At 37.9% G+C, this 23400-nt stretch overlaps 2 protein-coding genes across 5 annotated transcripts in view; one reads left to right on the forward strand and one right to left on the reverse strand.

The window, feature by feature from the left end:
* ECD (ecdysoneless cell cycle regulator) overlaps positions 1–15679 on the forward strand; it is a 38529-nt gene extending 22850 nt beyond the window's left edge. For 2 of the 3 annotated variants that reach the window (XM_081822911.1, XM_081822910.1), the window contains exons 10-15: positions 595–701; positions 837–1017; positions 2536–2603; positions 3915–4129; positions 5609–5819; positions 8310–15679. In XM_081822911.1, the coding sequence (XP_081679037.1) occupies positions 595–701; positions 837–1017; positions 2536–2603; positions 3915–4129; positions 5609–5819; positions 8310–8335 (808 nt within the window). In that variant the 3' untranslated portion in view covers positions 8336–15679. Of the gene's footprint in view, positions 1–594; positions 702–836; positions 1018–2535; positions 2604–3914; positions 4130–5608; positions 6513–8309 lie in introns of those variants that run through there. The other variant, XM_081822909.1, reaches the window with a different exon arrangement.
* NUDT13 (nudix hydrolase 13) lies at positions 7286–22816 on the reverse strand. 2 transcript variants are annotated; one of them, XM_081822967.1, is made up of 10 exons: positions 22677–22810; positions 21265–21385; positions 16630–16721; positions 13619–13758; positions 12265–12399; positions 11349–11455; positions 10466–10591; positions 10193–10304; positions 9330–9484; positions 7286–8375 (listed from the first exon to the last, which is right to left on the reverse strand). In XM_081822967.1, the coding sequence occupies exons 3-10, from the start codon at positions 16710–16712 to the stop codon at positions 8181–8183; spliced, it is 1053 nt and encodes a 350-aa protein (XP_081679093.1). In that variant the 5' UTR covers positions 16713–16721; positions 21265–21385; positions 22677–22810; the 3' UTR covers positions 7286–8180. The 2 variants fall into 2 exon arrangements, with proteins under 2 accessions (XP_081679093.1, XP_030881610.2); XM_031025750.2 differs by lacking the exon at positions 21265–21385 and having other exon boundaries at positions 22677–22816.
* Between the last annotated feature and the right edge of the window lie 584 nt (positions 22817–23400).

The raw sequence follows: 23400 nt of genomic DNA on the forward strand, positions 1-23400 counted from the left end.
AAAAAGAAACTAATGATGTAGTGTATGTTGGCTAATTGAATTTAAATTAAAAAAATTAATCAGATTGGTTTTTTTAATTTTAAATATTTTTATTTATTTATTTGACAGAGAGAGACATAGCGAGAGAGGGAACACAAGCAGGGGGAGTGGGAGAGGGAGAAGCAGGCTTCCTGCTGAGCAGGGAGCCGGATGCGGGGCTCGATCCCAGGACCCTGGAATCATGACCCGAGCCAAAGGCAGACGCTTAACAACTGAGGCACCCAGGCGCCCCAGATTGTTTTTTTACTATCAAGTTGTATGAATTCTTTATATATTTTGGATATTAACCCTTTATCAGATGTATGATTTTGTAAATATTTTCTCCCATTCAGTAGGTTGCCTTTTCAGTTTCCTTTGCTGTACAAAGCAGTTTTTCTTTGAGCTCTTTTAGAGTTCCTGGTAAAATTTTGAGAAAAAGGGGTCTGTAACCTATAACAATTGTTTCAAAATAAATTAGACTAGATTATTCCTCCCAGCTTTAAAATACTATTTTTTTGTGATTATTATTCTGAGCTGTCTTATAAAAAAATTCCCATGTCTTCTGTTTTTTTATAGCTCTCTTGCTATGAGCCCAGGTGAAGAAATCTTAACCTTATTACAAACTGTACCATTTGATATGGAAGAGCTTAAGAAGGAAGAAGCCAATCTTCCTCCAGAAGATGGTAAGTAATGGACCAGGATAGAGCAGAAGGTTTAGGAAAGATGAAAATATTCCACTAAGTCTCACAGGGCCCTTCTCTGAGAGTACCTGCCATGTTCAGTGTGGTATGGCAGTGTCCTGTTTTCTTCTTTTTCAGATGACCGGTGGTTAGATCTCTCACCAGATCAACTGGACCAGCTACTGCAGGAAGCTGCTGGCAAAACAGAAGCAGAGCCCATTTCCAAGGAGGAGCAGAACTACGACTTAAGTCAAGTCTCAGAAAGCATGAAAGCTTTCATTTCCAAAGTTTCAACCCACAAAGGAGCAGAGCTACCTCGGTAATTTGTGTTAGAGTATAAATATCTAAGTAGTTAGAATGCAGATGTTGAAGTCATCTAGTCATTGCCATTTCCACTCTTGTTTTTCTTTTCAGTAAATGATTTGTACTGCTGTGTTTCCCTCTTTTGGTGCCTAGTACCATGATGACTTATCTGGAGTTGTATTTTTTTTTTTTTAAAGATTTTATTTATTTGACAGTGAGAGATACAGCGAGAGAGGGAACACAAGCAGGGGGAGCGGGAGAGGGAGAAGCAGGCTTCCTGCTGAGCAGGGAGCCCGATGCGGGGCTCGATCCCAGGACCCCGGGATCACGACCTGAGCCGAAGGCAGACGCTTAACAACTGAGCCACCCAGGCGCCCTGGAGTTGTATTTTTAAGTCTGATTCTTTGCAATTCTTAAAGTAAGTCAGAGAGACTACTCAACAGATCTAAAAGTGTCCATCCCAGAGCTGTGCAAGGAAATCGTGTATTTTACTCTTTAAACTTTTACTCAGAACCTTATGGGCTCTTAACACCTAGCTCTCAGCAAATCCACACTTCCATTCAATCTCCCACCCCACAAGCCGATTGGAAGCTTCACATTCAAAAGAGAGGGATAAAAGAGTTCATCAGAGGAAGAAATAATAACAGAAGAAATGGAAAGTTACATTTGGCAAGTAATAGGAAAATAAGGTAGATGGAATCGTCACTTGTACGGCAAATATATCTTTATTCGTGTTGATGCTCATGAGCCTCATGAGAAGAATAAAATTTATGTTCAGTATTCTCTTTTTAAGAAAGCAGAGATTGGGGGGGCGCCTGGGTAGCTCAGTCGGTTAAGCATCCGACTCTTTGTCTCATTTCAGGTCTTGAGCTCAGGATTGTGTGTTCAAGCCCCATGTTGGGCTCCACACTGTGCATGGAGCCAGTTTAAAAAAAAAAAAAAGAAAGAAAGAGATAAGAGGAAATATGTTCTTACTTTTAAAAGTTTAGTTCCTAAAGAAATAGACCTTTTTAAAATTAACTCAGAGATGTGATTTGTTCTGCTAATGCCATATATATATATCTTGTGGGAGGTGCAGGGTGGGTAGGTCCCTAAATCAGTGTAAGTTAAATGTGCATAAACAAAGTGAAATTTTTACTTTTTCTTTTTTTTTTTTTTAAAGATTTTATTTATTTTTGTGGGAGAGAAAGAGAGATCATGAGCACAAGAGGTGGGGGAGAGGCAGAGGGAGAAGCAGACTCCCCGCTGAGGAGGGAGCCAGATGTGGGACCCAGTTCCAGGACTCTGGGATCATGAGCTGAGCCGAAGGCAGTTGCTTAACTAACTGAGCCACCCCAGCACCCTTTACTTTTATTTCATCAGTCTTTCCCATTTCTTTTGCCCTACAAGACCATTTAAACTACAGTATTTCTTGTTGTACTTTTGAGATCGTATCTCTAGTAGTAGTCCTAAGAATGGCACTGCTTTAAAAAAAAAAAAAAAGTTCCAGAGAGTTGTGTTCAAAATAAATGGTCTTTTTCCTTTAATCTTACAGAGAACCTTCCGAGGCTCCAATCACTTTTGATGCAGATTCTTTTCTTAATTATTTTGACAAGATTTTAGGTAAGTTACAGTGTGATGTTTATTCTGATTCTGAAACTATAAGTAGCAAGGCTGTTGCTAGAGTACTAGAGCATTGGATCTCTTGGAAGTCAAAGTATTTGCTTTCTCTTAATGATTTTGACTTTCTTTCAACCATGAGCTTCTGCCCAGTTGAATGATTTTGCAGAGGATGCTTAGCTCAGTGCCTAACATAGTAGCTGCTCATTGAGTGTTGAATGAGTGAATGCTGTGTGGCTAGATATGGTTTTACCTTGGCTTCCATGTTACACTGTTTTTTCTCTTTTGACTTACTGTACTTAACCCTAATAATAAAAAGACAAATAGCCCAATTTAAAAAATCAACAAAGGATATAAACAGGCAATGCCTTGAAGAAGAAATACAGACAAATATCTGAAAATACTTGTTTCTAGTAAATAAATACACAATACAAAGTAATAACTTATTTTTTTGCCCACCATATTGGCAAAGATTTAAAAGATTGACAATACCCAGTTTTCTCAAAGGGTTGAAGAAATGGGTACTGTCAAACTATGAGCGTGGAAGTTTAAGTTGTCTTTCACAGGGTGGTTTGGAACTCTAGAAAGTTTATAACCTTTGACTTAGTAATTTCACTTCCAAGAATTTTCTCTTTGAAAAGGACACATATGTGCTAAGATAGTGATTACAGCATTGTAGTAGCAAAAAATTGGAATGTCCTAAATGTCCATGGAGAAGGAAATGGCTAAATTATAGTACAATCATATTATGAAATATTGTGCAGTCTTAAGAAAGAATGAGATCCATCTACATGTTTTCACAAAGAAGGACTTCCAAGACCTAGAAATAAGTGGAAAAGCAAACCATGGTTCAGTGTGTGTGTGTGTGTGTGTGTGTGTGTGTGTGTGATATGTGTATGTGTGTAATACCCTTACGTTTTTATATATACGTAAAGAACTGCATAAAGGCCTGGGTACCCACCAAACTGTGAAAAGATGCTTAACTCTGGGAAGAGAGTGAGATGTGAGACAATAATAACTCCATATGGCTTGAATATTTATATCAAAGTATATCCATGTATTCTGTAGCTTTTAAATTTTAAGTAAAAAATTTTAGTTATTGAATTCATAGTAAAAAAAACTCTTTTTCAGATCAGTCTGTGTACTTTTCTGCAAATATCTGCCCACAGTACCATTTTCTGGAAGGGATTTTTATTAAGTAATTTACCTCTGTATATTTGTCATTTTCCGCAGATAATATTTAACTCTTTTGAGAGGTATAATCACTCAAGAAAAAATTACCATGTGGCTCTTTTTGTGTTGGGGTCTGTGTAGGTCCAAGTCCTCATGAATCAGACTCCGATGATCTGGATGAAGAAGACTTTGAATGTTTAGATAGTGATGATGACTTGGATCTTAAAACCCAGGAGACTGGGGAAGAAGCATCTGTAAGAGGAACTCTTAATAATCTCAAGTCATACATGGCCCAGATGGACCAGGAATTGGCACAGACCAGCATTGGCAAAAGTTTCACCACCCAGAAGCAAATGGTACGTGAGTGTTTAACCTCTTCCCCTATCTGAATATCTTAATATTATGAAGGAGAGCTAAAACTATATTTTATCTTAGTTTTTCTTTCTTTCCTTTTTTTGATGATGAATTTGATATTTTGATTTGAAATAAATAAGAATTTAAGATTGCTAATGTTTCCCTAAGGATTATTAACTTTGTTCTCCTAAATATGTTTAATTATATTACTTATTCTATGTTATTCATTAGGATTTAACATTAAAAGTCATGCAGTGTGGTCAGACTAGTTTGTGGTTGCATTCTACTACTAACAGCTTACATGGACTTTAAAAACAGAAAGGATCTTAAATATCCAAATAATTTTCAAGTCTTAATAGTGTTTGTTCTGTGTTTTCTTAATTTAGGACCAAATTAAGAATTCATCTTCCACTCATTTTTTTATCCTAGTTTTTATACCAGCAGTGTCTAACCTGGGCCTAAGAGACATTATGAAAGAGAGTGGACCCTGGAGCCTTGGGGACTAGGGTTTGAAATCCAGCTCAACCATCCGCTGTGAATATATATCCATTAACCAGTAATCCTTATGTTGTAGAATCAATATGAGAACTAAATGAGACAACAGTGAAATCCATAAGGCCCTTAATGAATGTTATTTACCTTGCTTTGATCATCTAAACCACATTTAAACTATAATCACTTCCAGTATTGCCCAAACCTAATAGAAACCAAGAAACAGTGTTAAATTTATCTAAAGCAGTGTTTCTAAAATATTAATATGTATATGAGCCATCTAAAGATCTAAGTAAAAGTGAAGTAAAAAAAAAGTAAAATATAGAAAATAAAATGTGGATTCTGGTTAAGTTGGTCTGGGGTGAAGCCTGAGATTTTACATGTCTAACGGGCTCCCAAGCAGTGTTGGGATCAGCATGCTGCTGATTCATGCACTGCACTCTGAATAGCAAAGATACTAAGGCCTATAACTCAAGCTACAGTCTTTCAAATCCTTTCCCAACCTGTGAAACCAGAGAGGTTCAAGTAACAATTCAGAATCTTTGTGGTTGGACTCCACAGAGCCTCAGGTTTTTAAAGTTTTTTCACTGGGGGATAAAAAGGAAATTAGTTTCTTTCATTTAGAGAAAAAATTAGATTCTCTCTTTTTAATGTTCATATTTGCGTATCTCTTTTAAAACTCTTAGGCAAGCTATAAATATGTCTCCTTAACTTTGGTTATCTCCCTTGGGCTATTTCAAAATGGGGAAGAAATCCAATTTATAGAAACTTTCCCTAGAAAGAAGTGTGTTAAAATCTTTGGAACCAAATTCTAATATGTGTGTTAAATTGTGAAGTTTATTAGACTTCATTTTTATTTTCTATCATTAAGGATAAGAAATTGCCTTTTTAATTTAGATTTCAGTTTTACATTATTGCTTAGTTTTTTTTGTAACTACCATCTAATCTAATGGCCTATTCCGTGATTTTGTTTTCTCTCCATAAATAAGGAACCTCTATCCCAGACTACCAATAATAATTCAGATGAGGAAGATTCTGGTGCAGGAGGATCTGTTATGACACCAGTGGATATAGACCTGAACCTGGTTTCAAATATACTGGAATCCTATAGTTCCCAAGCTGGACTGGCAGGACCTGCATCCAACCTTTTACAAAGCATGGGAGTACAGCTGCCTGATAACACTGATCACAGACCCACAAGTAAGCCAACGCAAGATTAGCCAGCACACCTAGCCTCTTTTTTTCTTCTTAAATAAATATTGAGTCTCACTGTGCTCATGTATAGTTTAGATGACTCATTTAGTAAAAATGTTTCTTCAGTACAAGTTTCACAGGCTAACTTCTCCTCTGTGAGCCCCAAATGTTGTCCACTCTGCATAAGTCTTTGTGATCTCAGCTGAGGTACATACAAGGTTTTGAAGTCAGCAGAAGAGAGAAAAATCAAGCCCCTGGACAGCCCCTGAGAGATTTACACACTCCGCGTTTAGAACATTAAGTTGATCTTTACTGAGGATTAAAGGAAGAGAAAGGAGGGTGATAGGCAAAAATGAGAAGTGAATGAGTTGCTTTTTTATTCCAGTTACCAGAAATGACCTTTAGCCAGGCTCACTCTGGTGACAAATACATTTGTTTTAATGTTTTACCTGTTTTTGCTCTTCTGCTTCACGGACTGAGTGGGCTCTTTTTATCCTTACCACCTTCATCACTCATTGCCACATGAATATTGTCCAGCCAGGTAGGCCCTGTACGAAAGTTCCTTTTATTTATCTGCCATTTTCAGTACCTCAGCCCTGCCCTCTTTTGCCTCAGCTTTCAGATATCCTTGGAGTTCTAAGAAGCAAAGCCCTCCTCCCACTCACTGCCAGGAAATAAAGTTCAGTGTCACAGCTCCTCTATTAGCCTCTCTCGTTTTTCTTTTCCAAATCAACACATTAATCCAAAAGCAAACAGTTACTCCATGGTAAGTTTGAGAAACTTAACATGAATCCTGCACACTCCCCTTTCTATCAGTATTTTCAGATTGGGGATGTGTACACAGGTGCTCACAAACACACCCACAGAGAGATAGAAAAGATTGGGAGATGGTAATACACATGGACCCTGAACTGTTTTCTTCTAACTGCAAGATATGAAGAAATCTCAGGACCTCCCTTTGGAGAGTGCTTTTCCCTTCTACATGCTGGGTTTAGTTCAGGTCAGGGCAAGCTGCCAACCTAACAGGACAATCAAGTCCCATCACATACTATCCCTCAACATTTCCTGATGAAGGCACTTTGATTTCCCCAAAGTACTGATGATTTGCCGGCAACGGCAAAAGCAACGACCTTTTGGGATCAAAGGGAAATTCAGCACTTCATCTTGTCTAGTTCTAGAATCTAGTAGACTTTAATGTGTGAATAATCTTAGTATCTCTAGCACTTGAGTCTTTTATCACAAATTAGTGCCTGAAATCATCTGAAGATACAACTCTTTCCCGGCCATTCCTATTTTCAAACAGACTTCTAACAATTTTTCTTCTGCACATTGCTTCAGTTTTTCCACACTTGGGACCTGGGCTTCAATGCTTATCATACAAATAGATTCCTTTTCTCCCTCCCTACTCCCTGCCCCAGATTCTTACTTTCTACTATTTCCTCACTTCATAAGACAGAAAAATACATCTGAACAAAGGTGTGGAAATTTATTTTATTTCCTCCAGATAAATTCTCCCTTATGACAAAGTATAGAATGACATACATGAATGATGAGCAATCCTAAATTTAGTTTATCCCATAAAACAAGAAATGGTTCACCCTCACTACTCCCTTAGCTGAAGTTACAACTTACAGTATGCAAATGGCAGTGACCATTTTATATTTAGGAAATCAGACATGGTAAAGTGATCATCTTTTCCTTGGGTCACAAGCTGAGCAAGTAACGGCAAAAGACTTAGCTCTCTTAAGCCCCACTGGGATGCAATTACCCCAGCAGAACATCACTGCATCTGATTTATTACAGGGTACTCTGAGGAAGACCTTGGCTCCCACTTTCTTCATCCCTTCAGATGACTTAAAGAAATAAGGCTTTTATTTAAATACCATGTACAAAATACCTGTACATGAATTTTTTAATGTTATATTGTGCCATTTTTCTTAATTCTATGAGGATGAAAGGTAACTCAGTAGTGGGTTGAGATTTGCTATGTATCTTCAATACTAAGATAAAATTAAAATTATACCAGGCATTTTTGCAGTTAGTGTAAACCCAGCATTAATGAGATACATGCCAAAAGATGTTTGCTTCCAAGACCTCAGTGAAAATGGGTGCATGGGGGCCTATATCCAAACTAATGCTTCAGACTTCCCTCTGATTTTGACAATCGTCATTATCTGTTTGGCATTTTGATTGCCTATGAACAGGAACCTCCTTTCACTGCTATTAGAGGCATCCTGCTGTAGGGTCACCTCCCGCTCTGCCTTAGTATGAAGTTGGAGATGGCCTTTGGTCACCTCCCTTTTATCAACTGATCTCTTTTATGCCCCTCCAGGATACTGAGAAGGGATCTAGGTGGCTCAATCTGAGCTAAGCGGGCAGGGTAGAGCAGGGCGGCTTTTCCACCCACTCCTTAATCAGTTGGTGGGCAATGGCTAACTTAGGGGGCAACCAGAATGTCCCATACTGTTGCTGAGTATATGGATTGTTTTTCCTCAGGGCTGTGGCTACCTCATCATGACTGAACCAGCCAGCTGCCTCTAGTTCTTTCAAGTTCACCTGGATCTAAAAGACATAAAGAAAAACAGAATGTAAGGTTAGGAGCTACAAAATTTAGAATACTCTGGCCACAGGTGAGAAAATGTTCCCAGAACTGAGCAATACCTGGGATCTATAGGCTGGGAGATAATCAGTTTTAGATATTGTGCAGAAGCAAAAGAGGCATAATTAAAAGGTGAGAGTTAAATATATTTTTTTAAACAGTGTAAAAGAAAAAAGTGCCTTTTAAAAATCTTGGAAGCACAAATACTGAAATACTAAAGAGTGGTTAACAGTGAGGTGTAATATATAAATAATTCTTGATTAACTTTCAATTTAAAAACATAAAATTACTCTTCTCTAAGGGATAAGGGATTATTAATGATTATCAAAGGCATAGTATCTTCTTTGCTATGCCTTTGATATATAATCAATGTGCAATGCACATTGTATCCGCAGGAAGCTGAGACAGATGAGATATTATTAATTCTATGCAAACCAAAACACAATAGACTTTGGCAGGTAGGGACCACAATGCCATCTATCAGGATGCTGTAGAAGAGCAAGATGAGGCTGGATAAGACAACATCTAAATCCCTTTCAACCAGAAGTTCCTATGATTTTATATAATTGGTCCCCAACATCCTAACAGACTTGAACAATAAGACCAACCCTGAAATCAGTCCTTTAATTTGATATATTTATTGTGTGCCTACTCTGTATAAGATGCTCTGTTAAGTCCTGCTGAAAAATAAATTGTCACATGACTGAAATACATACAAAGAAGAATGGTAATTGTGCGGATGCTCTGAATTTTCATGGAGATTGCTTCCTTTATAAGACTGCAAACTCCTTAAGGGAACAAATCCTACGTTACACATCTTTGTATAACGTAGACAATGCTGGACTAGAAAGGTGCCTACTGACCATTGTGGGTGAAGCAAAGGAAATATCACAGCCTAAGGAAGCATCAGAACTTACCTCTGTCTGCCCTGGTTGCACAGTTGCATGACAAGCAATCATGAGTGAGCTATTAGGAAAGGGCCAGTGCTGGGATGCAGAGTACTGCAGTCTTTCCACCTCCAATCCCACCTCTTCTGCAACTTCTCTCCTGACAGCCTCTTCCAGACTTTCACCTATAAGCACTCAGATTAATTCAGGACAGCCTTGCAGCAGGAAGGGTGATACAGATGCCCATTTGTGAAAGGAACCCAAAACTGGCTCCAAAGTCTCAATTAAGTATTCTTGGGAGAGCCCTAAATCCCTGAGTTCTACAGCAACAGGACTCAAGTCTGGAGTTGGGTGCTGAACTACAATACTTATACTAGTTAATTAGTGAGAATGCAAAATAAGAGTGACAGGCTACTGCTGTTCTCAGCTTTAATAAAATTCTAATGCCATGTTTGACCTTTTGCAAATTTTACCCCAATAGACTGAGAAAAAAACAACCTGTAAATATCTATTGAATTCTAATTAATACAATGCACGCTGAAATATTTAGGGAGAAGTGTACTAATGTCTGCAAACTATGTATCAAAGAATAAAATGGATTGGTGGATGGATAGAATGGGTAGATATGTGATAAAGGAAATGAAGAAAACAATTGTAGGATCTAGGTGGTAAGTGTATGGGTGAGTATTAACTGTATAATTTTTTCAGGTATGCCATATCTTTGAAAACTTGCCTAATATTGGAAAATTATAATGCCAGAAGGCTATTTTCTTGACTTGACAGGGAACAGTGTGCTTGAGACTCCAAGCATAAAAGCAACAAGACAAAGAAATACCTACTATTGTTAAACTTTTGTGTCCTCCAGTCATCTGTACATTCCCTAAACTTCTTACCTATATCACAAAAACCTGCCAAGGCAGAATACATTCCCTTGGGAAAGGAACTCTGGCGGGCAAGCAGGCATCGAGTCCCATCTGACACCAGAGTAATCACCACAGGAGCCATCTAGGAAAAGGGGACGGAAGACTTAGACATTAGGGTTTGGGGCCTGTTAATGGATGAAGGAATGGATAACTAAGGAAAGCCTTTTAACTGTACAGGCTTCTGTCCCCAGGACAGGCTAGCACAGTCTTCTTGGATTACTGTCCTTTTAAAGTAGTGCTTACCTGTGGATAATAGATAATCTTACTGGAAGGGCACACACGCTTGCTGCCAGCCATATTCTTCTTGGTGGGCTGCCCGCTTCTGCTACAGAACTGATGAGCATCATGCCAACGGAGAAGAGCCTGAGCCTAGGAATACAAAGATAGGCTGATTTCATTTGGAGAGAATGTGAAGCTCATCTATAATAGTGCTGGCCTAGTATTTAGAGCAACTCAAAGGGAAATGCCAATCCCTTTCCAGCTCACCTACTTTAAATGGTTATTAACTGTTTGAACTTTAAAATAAGGAAACTATCTGGAAATACTCCTCTAGCATCTGAAATATGAATAAGAGAAAGTATTATCATTCATTTAAAATACATATATAAACTATTATAATGAATGGCCCATGTACTTAGGACCCAACTTAAAAATAAGATATTTCCAATGTAGTGTAACGCCCCAAGAGGTATTCCTCCCCAGTAAAGATGGAATTTTTTTGCAAATAAAAATGTTTAGAGATGTCTTTTTAAGTAAAATGAACAACCAAAAGCACTTTAACAAGTGAAGTCTAAAGCTGTGAGGAGAAGTCATTAAAGCAATACAAAGTAATTTTTCATAGGAGTAACATAATGGTATGTTATGCTATGGGTCATTAAAAATATCAGGAGGCTGATAGATCTGCATTTCTTTAGGAGAAAATGGTCCTGCCAATAATAAGGGCAAAAGAAAGAAGAATAAGCAATCTCCCTACAGCAACTTGTCCTTCTGCCAAGGTTTGTAGGAAGGACTGTGATCTATTCAAGAAGAAACCAAATGTCATTCTAGCCTTGTGCATGCATGCATGTATTCACCCATAAACATTGCTTTACCAAATTTCCTACAGAACTAAGAAGTCAGAATCTACCATGGTCAGCAAGGAGGCATCCTTTGTATTCAGCTGAAAGAGAGCCTTCCTCAGCTCAGTGAAAGAGCCCTTAAGCTCTGTCTCCATTTCTGGTTTCTCTAAGGAAGCTAGAAAATGAGAACAGAGGATAAAATGAAACAAACACCAAACTTTGCCTTAGGGCCCCTCTCAAGTATGCCTATTAAAGCAGTGTTTCCCAAACTCGCCTGATAATACTTTATTAGGGAAAATAAAAAATATACAGGTTCTCAAGCCCCTACCTGGAGATTCTGAACAGCAGGTGAGTAAGGCCCCGAAATCTTTATTTTTAAACAAGCACTGGGTGATTTCTTATATTCAGGCAAATTTGCGAAACATCAGAGCATAGTATTTCTCAAGATCCTCTTCAGAGTAATAAGAATATTTGCACTAACCACACACTCTCCCTGGAAAAGAGGTAAAATGGCACCTCTAAGCTCCTATCTGCACTGCATTCCAGCATCATTACATTTACAACCAGACCTGGAAGGAGAGAAGGAAAGCCTAGTAGGAACCATGAACCTTATACCAAACTGGTTCCCAAATGCAGGTCTGAAGACCCTGAGCATGGTAACATGTTTAGTTAGTCACCTGAGATAAGAATGATGTCATGAATTTTAAAACATTTAAGAAATATAAAATGTATTAAGGTACAGAGAATAAAACAAACATCTGTGTACCTACCACCAAGCTTAGAAAGTATTAAAATATTCTTTATCTTTTAAATGATGATGACAGTAGATGGGTAATATTTTTTTGGTCCTAACTTAAAAAAAAAAACAAAACAAGGTTGATAACCTTTGGTATTCACAAATTTTTTTTTGAAATTTTACTATTACATGAAATCCCTAAGTCTGAGCACCACTGGGAAGTACCCATTAGAAATAATGTTCTATACCATTTATGGAAGAGGAGCTGTTTAGACCTAGATCCAGAGCAAACCATGCTTCATGCTGTTCAGAGCATCCAATCAGCACAGAGTCTTCTATTCTTTGTGTGTCCTGTCCAAACTTTGCCAGGAGCCTTTCCAACTCTAAGAAACAGAAAAGGAGAAGGGACGAAAACAACGGTTTTTCATTAAATCACCACAGTCTTATTAACCTAGGAAATCATCTACTTCAGCTTGAAGTAGGTATACCTGCTTCTAGCCACTGCCCTGCAGCTAATTAGCTATGTGATCTTGGTCTAATCACTTAGCCTCTCTAGGCCTCCATCTTCCCATGAGCAATCTGAAGTGTTTAGACTAAAGAAGGAATTCTTGCTGTGTACCACCGTATTCTGTGATTGTATCATGAAAGGAGAATATCCCCTAGTTCAAAAGATACATGACAGTTAATGTATTATGGTGCTGGAAAAAAAAAAAAGTGTATGCTTAAAATGCTAGAGACCAAATCAGTTACATACAATGTAGTCTCCAGATTATGCTGGGGGTCTGGTCTAGGGTAGACTATTCATCCAAGATCCCAGTCTGTATAAGACAAGTGCTGTATAGGGAGAAAATCTGTCCTCCTGTGCGTGAAGGACATATTTGTTCATAATACAACATAACATTGCCTTCTGATGGCATCCTGATATTCTTTTGCACTGCTAGAAACTACCTATCCAAGTACTCAACCTCTGACCCATGGAGGAAATTCACTGGCTTTGTATTTAGAAGTAAGTCAGTGTATAGTGACATCATATAAAACTGAAAGTTAGTACCTTGATTGCTTAGATATGTCTATTTACATACCCTTAAAGAGTTCTTAAAACATTATTTTTAATTCACTTTTAAGTTTTGACCCTTCTAGAAGAAATGAAGTCATGATGCAAATCTCAATAGTAGAAGAGTACGCAATTCCACAGGGCTGGAAATCACTGGTTTAAGCAGGGTTTGGCAAAATATTTTAGGCTTTGTGAGCCACGTGGCTCTCTGTCACAACCACTCTGCTCTGCCACTGTAGTGCGAAAACAGCCATAGACAATATGTAAATGAATGAGCCTGGCTGTGTTCCAGTATTTACAGAACAAGCAGTGGGTTCCAATTTGGACAGCAGTTTCACTGACCCCTAGTTTAAGGCAATAGTGGTTCATACCACTACTAAATAATATTTGGGCAACTCAGGTTTATACACTAAATAATTAATTGGTAGAAATAGTTTGAAAAACCTGGACTCTAAAATTGAAGGATCCTTCTCAGGGATTTGATATGGATGAAATTCATTCATGGCCACAGGCTGGTCTACAGTACTGCTGGTCCTCTTTGGGCTTACCTAGTAGGCTATGCCTGGGGGCCTGGTATTGGTGTCCCGATTTCTGAAGCAAAGGAGCCAGGCTATGAAAGAGATAAAATGCTCCTGTCTGCTGGGCTTTTTTACATGCATCATCATCTTCCTTCAGTTCAAATAAATACCTGTATTTTGGAAATAAAGCATTATTAAAACCACACTTAGTTACTTGTACAGCATTCATCTTTCAGAATTTGGTCCTTGCATCCCTCTCCTATCACAGTTATTTCCTTTTATTTATATCCTAAACTGCTCTTTCCCCTGAAAGACTAGGATCTCCTTTAGGGCAGGGTCAGCCTTAGTTCTGTATCTCTAGTAATTAGCATATTGAATGGCTCGATTCAATAAATATTTATTGAATTGAACTCCAAGGGTAATAAATATTTACTGAATTGAACCTCAAGGTACTTTGCCAATATTACACTGTGAGGCAAGAATTTACATGCAGTGGAGTGAAAGGAAAACAAGTACAGTGAGGAAACATCAACCACAGAATACCGAGGAATGGGAGCAGACTTTATTATTGTAGACAGAGAGCCAACACCATACCTTAACTCTCTTTCAATCTAGGGAGATAAAGAGCTGTTATCTTTAGTGCATTCGTGCTTCCAACACCTAGTCCTTGAAGTGGACACCATTAGCTCCTTATCTCTACCAGAGACCACTGATGGGAAAGTGAAACCTATACTTGACCTACGCTTATTTAATAAGTGTAATATCTTCAATAGCCAAAATACAAATGTGGAAAAAGACAACATCCTATCATTAGTTTCTCTAGAAGAAATAGTACTGGATCCAGATCTAGGCTTTTCAATCACCTTCATTAAAGATTACCTAAGTTTATCCCTTCAAGAGCCTTGGAAATTGGGTCAGGGTCCACATGATTCAGGGGGTACTGAATGTAGATTCTCCTTCTGAAGCCTTAGGGATAACCATTTTTGCCTATTAAAAGCCCTAAACAGACTCAGATTTATGGCAGATTTTGTCATGAGGTAGGCAACACAGTTTATGGATATTTCCTGTAGGATCTGGGAGCTTTTGTAACACTAACAGAGTTGGTTCAACATAAAACTACAAAGCAAAATGATAAATGTGCCCCAGTGGCATCTTTAGGAACCTATTTTTGACTATATGATAAAAGGGGTTACAATGAGCTCTTCATAAACACAAGACCAAAGAAACCTGAGATTTTAATACTCATGGTATTTTTAAACTTATTATAAGTGACTCACTTCCTGGGGCAAAGACTTAATTCATGTCAAAGGAGAGACATGTGCCACTCAGAAGTTACCAAATATAAACAATAGAACAAACACCGCTGCCTTCCTAAAAGAACAGTAAGAGTGGTACAACCTGTGCTTTGCCCTAATGACCCTAAAAAGCACAACACCTACATAAACACCCAGGTCTTAAATCTGGGGCCGAACTGGAACTGGAACGGAGATCCAAAAAATTCCTTACATTTTCCTTCTCGATCAGGAACACTAATTTGAAAAATTAATTTTCCCCCTTTAATTATAATAGCACAGAAACAACACTAAGATTATCAGACATAAACTTATTTTCCTATTTATAAAAATAAAAAGTCATCCCATAAAAGTCAGAAAATACAGTTAGCAATTTGTTCAAAAAAGGGAAATCAAGAATCTCACCATTCAGAGATTATCACTGTTTACACCTGGGAATTCTTCAAACTATTTATTGGTATCTGTATATAGATAGGTATATTAAGAATCATACCTATTAAGTTGTAGCCTTTTTTTCTTTAACATTCTTTTCATGCCATGTTCTTTATTGATAGAATTTCATTCTCTCATGACTTTTTACTCATTTTAAAATCACTTTAACAGGTGTGCCTGGGTGGCTCAGATGGTTAAGCGTCTGCCTTCAGCTCAGGGCATGATCTCAGGGTCCTGGGATCGAGCCCCATATCAGGCTCCTGGCTCAGCGAGGAGTCTGCTTCTCCCTCTCCCTCCGCCTCTCTCCCTTGCTCATATTCCCTCTCTCTCTCTCTCTGTCACATGAATTTAAAAAAAAAATTTAAAATCACTTTAACAGTCATTTTTAGACCATTCAATAATTGTTCAATAATTCAATTATTGTTCTCAGAGTCTCAGCCTGAGCACTGCAAATAACCTACAATAATTTAAGTACTGCAATTTTCTTTTCTCACTCTCGTTCATGTAATATTGTATGCTTACGTGCCTTTAAATTCTGGACTGGGCACTCATGTTTGGCAGAGCTTTTCATTTAGGAAGCCCTGGTTATGAGTGTTATCTCTTCAGAGGAGTTTTACCTTGCTTCTGCAAGGTGCCCAGGGGTCTTATAAGTCTACGACTACTACTTATATTCTTTTCTTAGGTTGGGGTTTGGGGACCATAACACAGATGGTGCAAGTTTAAACCCCAAAACTATGAGAACAGGCTAGTGATTTCAAATTCACAGATTTCAAATTTGCCCAGGCTGTGACAAAGAAGTCCTTTACCATCTTCCTGTACTGGTGTAGGTTTTTTTTTTCTCCTGGTCTACCTTTAACTGGTAGTTTAGTTCTTTCTTAGAGGTGAGAGGTGAGGGAATTAGAATTATCTACCTTTTTTTCAGGAAACTTCATGAATATTATTATTCAGTATAGTTTTTAATTCCATCATAGGGGTATACCATCATTAATTTCTCCCTTCTTGTTCATTCATCCATTCAACAATCCTTCAGTGCCTACTATGCGCCGGGTATTGTTTTATGCACGAGGGGTACCATACTGGGAAAGACAAAGTTCTTATCTTAATAGAACTTAATATTTAAGTATGTCAGACATTTTAGGTAATATTGGAAATTTATTTATAATTTTTCCAATTATAAATAATTTGCAATGACTATCCTTATATGTAAATCTTAATCATGTATCCTTAATCCTCAATGTAGGATTTTGAGATATTTATATTTTATAATTTAATGGGCCAAAGAGAGAATAATCAGAGCTCAGGTTGGTCACAACTCACCGGGTCTTAGTGACATAAGTTGACAGCAGCCTAAAGTACCAAAAAGATTTTCTCCTGCAACCAATTCCACAATACAGGGACATTGTCAGGTCCTTAGAGAAAAGAGGAGTTAAAAAAAAAAGTCATAGTATGCAATTTAAAGTAATGAATCACCAAGAGGTGATATACTTTACGCCAGGATAGGATTACTTTTTAATATTAAGGAAAGAAACTGAATAGGAGTCAGATGATCTGGCTTCTAAATTGCATTTGTGCCACTAACTAGCTGTGGGATTTCAACTTTTTAGTACCTCTTTTCTAATCTACAAAATTGCAACCTGTTCTGCCTACCTAATAGGTTATTGTGAGACTCTATTATCTACAAAAAAATATGTTCCTCCTTCCATATTGTAGAATTGTTGCTAGAAGTTAGCTGCTAAGCCACAATTTACATTTCTCTTCTTATATCTAAGCAGTGACAAAAGTAGTTCTTAACAATGGAATGTGAGTGGAAGTGATGTATATCTCTTCCAGGCTGAAGCAGCTAAGAAGTGGGTATGCCTAGGGTGTGCCCAGGTGGCTCAGTTGGTTGAGCATCCGACTCTTGGTTTCATCTCAGGTCCTGATCTCAGGGTGATAGGATCAAGCCCCGCACTGGGCTCCACCATCGGCTTGGAGTCTGCTTCAGATTCTCTCTCTCCCTCTCTCTCTGCCCCTCCCCCCATTCGCATGTGTGCACACTCTCTCTCTCTCTCAAATAAATAAATAAATCTTTTTTAAAAAATTTTATTTATTTATTTGAGAGAGAGAATGAGATAGAGCATGAGAGGGTCAGAGGGAGAAGCAGACTCCCCGCTGAGCAGGGAGCCCAATGCGGGACTGGATCCCGGGACTCCAGGATCATGACCTGAGCCGAAGGCAGTTGCTTAACCAACTGAGCCACCCAGGCGCCCCTAAATAAATAAATCTTTAAATAATTAAAAAATAAGGGGTACCTGGGTGGCTCAGTTGTTAAGCGTCTGCCTTCGGCTCAGGTCATGGTCCCCGGGTCCTGAGATCGAGCCCCTCATCGGGCTCTCTGCTCAGTGGGAGGCCTGCTTCTCCCTCTCCCACTCCCCCTGCTTGTGTTCCCTCTCTTGCTGTGTCTCTCTCTGTCAAATAAATTAAAAAAAAATCTTTAAAAAATTTTTTTAAATAAAAAAAAGAAGTGGGTATGCCTTCATCCTCTTTCCTCCTTCTGCTTGGAAGACTCTGGAATGCAGAGTCATTAGATAGAGAAGCCTGGATCCTTGAATCACAGCATGGAGAAAAGCCACCTGCCAACCAAAGGACCCCCCCCAACACACACTTTGGACGATTTATGAGTGAGAAATAAACTTCTACCATATTAAGCAACTGAACTTTTGAAGTTTGTTCCAGCAGCTAGCATTGCTCTAAGACCAGGTAAGACTGGGAATGTCTCCAGAGTAATGGAGAATGTATGAAAGCCAAAGTCCCTCTGAGAATGAAGTAAGAGGAATCCTATAGATAAGAAAAATACAAAAATCATGGCCATTAAGAAAATATTTCAAAAGGCAGCTATGCAAATCTACATGAATCTAAGATATTTTCTATTTTGTGTATTCCATTGTGAGAGAAAAAAAATTCTGTATCTTACGAATCCATTCTGCAGGTAATTCCTTTTAAATTGTATATCAATAAGTATTTGATTCCCCATGAAAAGTACATTTCACACTGGCAATAAAAGTCAAGAAGTTGCACTGAAATGAGAAAATCAGTACAGTTAAATAACCAAAGCAAGCTTTGATACTAAACAAATCACTGAGGAACATCTAAAGTTTAGGCTTACTTCTTGGTTGCATAATTATGAATCACTGATGACTAATCCTTGGACAGTTTTGGCTACAATCTATGTCCTAGCCAAGGGTAAAATATATTTAGCAAAGACATTCAACAAAAAGTGTTTACTGAAAACTGACTTTATGCAAGGTCCTTTAAGGAACACAGAAATGTACTGATGAAAAACCTACGGTCAAGGGACTCTAGTAGGAGAGAGAAAACAAACATAGCTTTCCCAGAAGGGAACATGTGATATGTGGGTACAACGCACTCTAGGAGAGTATTAAAAGACTTGTGTGATATATTGGAAGAAATATATTTCTTGTATATGGGTATGTCATATGTATATGTCTCATGTACAAACTCTGAGAATGCAAATTGGTACAATATTTTTGGGTGGCAATTTCGGAATATCTATTGAAATGTTAAATAAACATCCCTTTCACCTAGCAATTCCATTTCTATGAATTTATCCTAAGAAGGAAAGGATATGTATAGGAACGTTAACTGAAAGGTATGATAAAGGGGAATAATATACAGCTCTTAAAAATAAATAGAAGAGGGGCACCTGGGTGGTTCAGTCAGTTAAGCATCTGACTCTTGGTTTTGGCTCAGGTCATGGTCTCAGGGTCCTGGGATCGAGCCCCACATTGGGCTCTGCGCTCATCAAGGAGTCTGCTTGTGATTCTCTCTTTCCCTCTCTCTCGGCCCCTCCCCCCTACTCTCTCTCTCTCAAATAAATAAAATCTTTAAATAAATACAAGATAACAGTGGAAACATTCATATATAGTAACAGGGAAAGATATTCACAATATATGTTTAAGTAAGAAAAGCAAGTAATATTTGGTTGGTTTACCGTGATCTAATTAATTTATAAAGGAAAGGACATAGGGGAGCCTGGGTGGCTTAGTGGGTTAAGCATCCGACTCTTGATTTCAGCTCAGGTCATGATCTCAGGGTTGTGGGATCGAGTCCTGCGTCGGTCTCTGTACTAGGCGTGGAGCCTGCTTAAGATTCTCTCTCACCCTCTCCCTCTGTCCCTGCCTGCCCCCACTTCTCTCCCTCTCTAAAAAAAAGAAAAGAAGGGCGCCTGGGTGGCTCAGTTGGTTAAGCGACTGCCTTCAGCTCAGGTCATGATCCTGGAGTCCCAGGATCGAGTCCCACATTGGGCTCCCCGCTCAGTGGGGCGTCTGCTTCTCCCTCTGACCCTCTCCCCTCTCATGCTCTCTCTCATTCTCTCTCTCTCAAATAAATAAAATCTTTAAAAAAAATAAAAAATAATAAAAAAATAATAAAAAAAAGAAAAGAAAAAGGACATGTACATATCAGTAAACATAAATTAGATATGTATCTATTTGTATTTTTAAAGTGACTAGAAGTACACATAACATATCAACAGGAGTACCTCAGCACATTCCCAGGGAGCCAAAAGGAATTCTTTTGGTGAGTTCCTTGAATCCTGAGAGCCAAGAGCTGTTTGGTTGAGCTATAAGTACCAACTAATCTGTGTGGCCCACTGTACTTGGCTGCCTGATGCTTTGCCTAGTTTCTGTTACGAAATTAACCTTAGCCAGTTGTGGATTATCATGGTCTGCTGACTCATGGGATGGTCACAGAGCTTATAAAAAACAAAGTCAAGTTCTTAATGTAACTTTGAAAAAATACTAACAATCAAGAGGAAAACCAGACTTATTTCAACTGAGAACTGCACCTTCATTGGTACAGTCATAAACCTAGTAGATAAAAATTAAGTCTAATTCCTTTTCTAAATGGTCCCTTGTATATTTTTTATACACATCTTATATAAAAACAGTATAGAGATTATTGAAAAGTCAAAGAAGAGAAAATGATTTCCTTAAAAATCTGCTTTAACTATATTTTTCTCTTTTAAATAGATCGTTAAAATTATAAAATTAACATAATTACATTACAGGACATCTAGAAAAGAGAATTATGAGGGTGTCCATAATATGGCCACATAAATATAACTTATGTATTTTCTAATCTTTTTACACATACAACTTCTACATATTTGTAATCAGAGGACACATTTTTGTCAACTTGCTTTCATGAAACACATCACAAGCAGTTTTCCATGTTTTTGAATAAGCTATATAATTTTTTTTAGCTGCAAAATACTACATTCGGGTAGACTCATCCTTATTTTGCTAAACATTCCCCTGATTTTAGACATTTAGGTTGCTCTGATTTTAAATTACCAGAAATAAGATACCACTAAATACCTGTGTGCTGATATTTTTGGGTTAAGTTTCCCAAAGTAGAATTACTGGGATAAAATTTAGTTTAAAATCATATGGCTCCTTCTACACATTGCCACACTTACAAGATTCAGTAGTGTCTGGTTTAAAAAAAAAAGAACTTTCATTTTATAGTTTTTTTATAACTACCAAGATTGAAAGTGTTTTGAGATTTAATAGTTCTAGTTCCCCTTTTGCAAACTGTTTGATGTCCTGTGCTCGTTTATTTACTGTGGTTTTGACTATTCTAGATTTTAGAATATTATAGTACATTTCCAGCATTTTCCATAATATGATCATAGAAACACATTATAAGAACCAACTGCTATATGTGTTGCTTTTCTTTGTGTACCTCAGTACAAAAAAAAAAAGGTCTTTTAACAATGAGGATATGTGAAATTACTTTTAGAATGAAAATATAATTTCTTATAACTCCATTACTATTTAGAAATCTAATGCAGGGAAAATTTACTTATTTCTAAATAGTTTGTGATTTTTTACTCTTTTAGGGGTCTTCAGTGCGATGTTTTATTCAAAGTGTATTGGCTCAAGGGCTTACCTTTAGTAAACATGCTGCAAAACAACTGGTAAACCTGCCATGATACTCAAATCCACATTACAAACAGAATTGTTTTTGTTTGGATTGGCAAGTATTATGGTATTTTATTCCTGATGGCATTCTGGGGATAAAAGTTCACTATTCACGAAATAAGTTTTGGAAGAAAATACTAGCACTGTTATTTTACGTTAGATGACAAGCCCAGGACTGCCTTCTGTTTTATTTACAGTGTCTGTGCGTATCTCCAAACTGAGGAAGGAACAGGCAAGTAAGCACTGAAGAGACTCCGGACTTTTATTCTGGGCTCTCCCACTGACTGAATTTGTGATCTATAGCTGTCACCTAACTCGTAGGAGCTTGGTTTCTGTCTCACTTCTCACAGGGGAAGGAAGGAGAGAAAATGGATCTAAAGTGTATTACAACCATGTCAGGTTTTCACATACCCAATTCTCAGATCTGTTAGACTGTACAATCCTCAAGGGTTGGGATTGTATCTTCCCCTACCTATAGCACCTAGCATTGTCTCTATCACAATGTAAAACACAATATAGATAGGTGAATGAATGAATGAATGAATGAATTTATCCCATTTTACAAGTGAGGAAGATAAAGCTTTAACTAATCTGAAATCACAATTTAGATAGCAGCAGTTTCAAACCCAGGGCTATCTGGCTCCAAAACTCATGTGTTGATGAGAAATACATGGGAAAGCATTTTTCAACATTCATTTATGATTATGTATTTTAAAAGTACAAAGACTGATAGAGATGAAAGATAATATTATTTTTACCAAAAACTATTCAATGAAGAGGCAAGGCTGTTAAGATTAACAATTTCTCTCAAGCCCCTGTAATAAGTAATTCCCACATTTCTCATCCTGTTCATTTTAACAGAAGAAAGATTACTTTGTAAAATACTACAGCATGAAGAAAAGGCCCATCTCGAATCTCTGTGGTTATTTCTACCAAGAAGTTTGGTAGTGTTTGAGAGAGCCCTTTTCAGTTCTATTCATTACTGTGGACCTCAATGGAATGAGGAAATATGCAAAACTGAGGAGCCACAGAATACAGATTTCAAGGTCTCACTAAGTAGCTTTATGGTTTGCTTTCTAAAAAATGTTTCCTCCCTCAATTAAAAAATAATGCAGGCACAACACAGAAAAGTAGGCAAATTCTATTTTTAAATGACTCTCCAAGAAAGTTCCAGAAAAATATTAGCTTTAGTTAAAAGGATAGCTCCTTAAGTTATGATGCAAAACTGTGGCCATTGCCTGGTTTCTGCAAGAAGGAAAAGACTAAGCTAAAATCACAAAATGCTGTGACCAAGAGCTTTTTTCAAGTTTTGACTATGCCTTCCCAAAAAATCCCTCCTGGGCTTAGAACCTCAACAGTTTTCTGTTCCGCTGTACTCACTCTGAATTCTGTTGGGGGAGGGTGCCTTCCTAGGCCTCAAAAATCAGCAGAAACCAGGGAACTCCGAACGTTCCTGGGAAGTAGGGCTTCCCTTTCCTAGAGGGACCATTGCGGCCTCTGCCACACTTCCCAGAATCCCCTAGAGATGCACTCTGGGAAATGTAGTTCTGGTTTCATGCTGGCTGTTAAGTCCTCCAAAGTTAACCATGGTTGTAAGCATGCTTTTGCCACACTTCCCAGAATTCACCTAGAGATGCACTCTGGGAATTGTAGTTTAATCCAGAGGCATGCTGCTATCCGCTCCAACAGCAAAGTTAACCGTGAGTGTCAAAAAGCATGATCTAAGATCTTCTAAATCCATTACCAGAAAAACTACCGACCTTGTCTCTGAAGAAGCAGTAGATTCACTTTTGAATAACAAAAAGGTAGTCATTAAACCCATCCTAGTACACAGAAGGCATATTTTCTGGGGGAGGAAAAGAGTGTTGGGGCAGGAACTCAGATAACTTTCAACCTTTCTGTCTCTGTATGCCCACTTTAGAACTAGTTCTAACATTTCATGAATTCTGCCAATTTAAAAGGACCAGACGGTGTCTAAATGTGTGTGAGCTTATGTTAGAATGCATCCCTTGATCAACCGTGGCAGGATTCCTTAGGACTGAAAGCAGTCTAGCAAAACTGCTTTGGTTCTGCTCTTTTCTTACTTTATAGGAGAAGACAGTTT

The sequence above is a fragment of the Leptonychotes weddellii genome, chromosome 6, assembly GCF_054177405.1.
Source record: "Leptonychotes weddellii isolate Sample4059 chromosome 6, ASM5417740v2, whole genome shotgun sequence".
Classification (NCBI taxonomy): domain Eukaryota; kingdom Metazoa; phylum Chordata; class Mammalia; order Carnivora; family Phocidae; genus Leptonychotes; species Leptonychotes weddellii.

Bases quoted from the DNA above. Each gene is read 5' to 3' on its own strand.
- NUDT13 (XM_031025750.2), bottom strand. From the start codon at position 16,712: ATGTCCCTGTATTGTGGAATTGGTTGCAGGAGAAAATCTTTTTGGTAC. The intron at 11,456-12,264 runs GTATAGAACATT...CTCATTTTCTAG, and splicing joins CAGCTCCTCTTCCATAAATG to CTTCCTTAGAGAAACCAGAA. The intron at 10,305-10,465 runs GTAAGCACTACT...CCCTTTTCCTAG, and splicing joins AGATTATCTATTATCCACAG to ATGGCTCCTGTGGTGATTAC.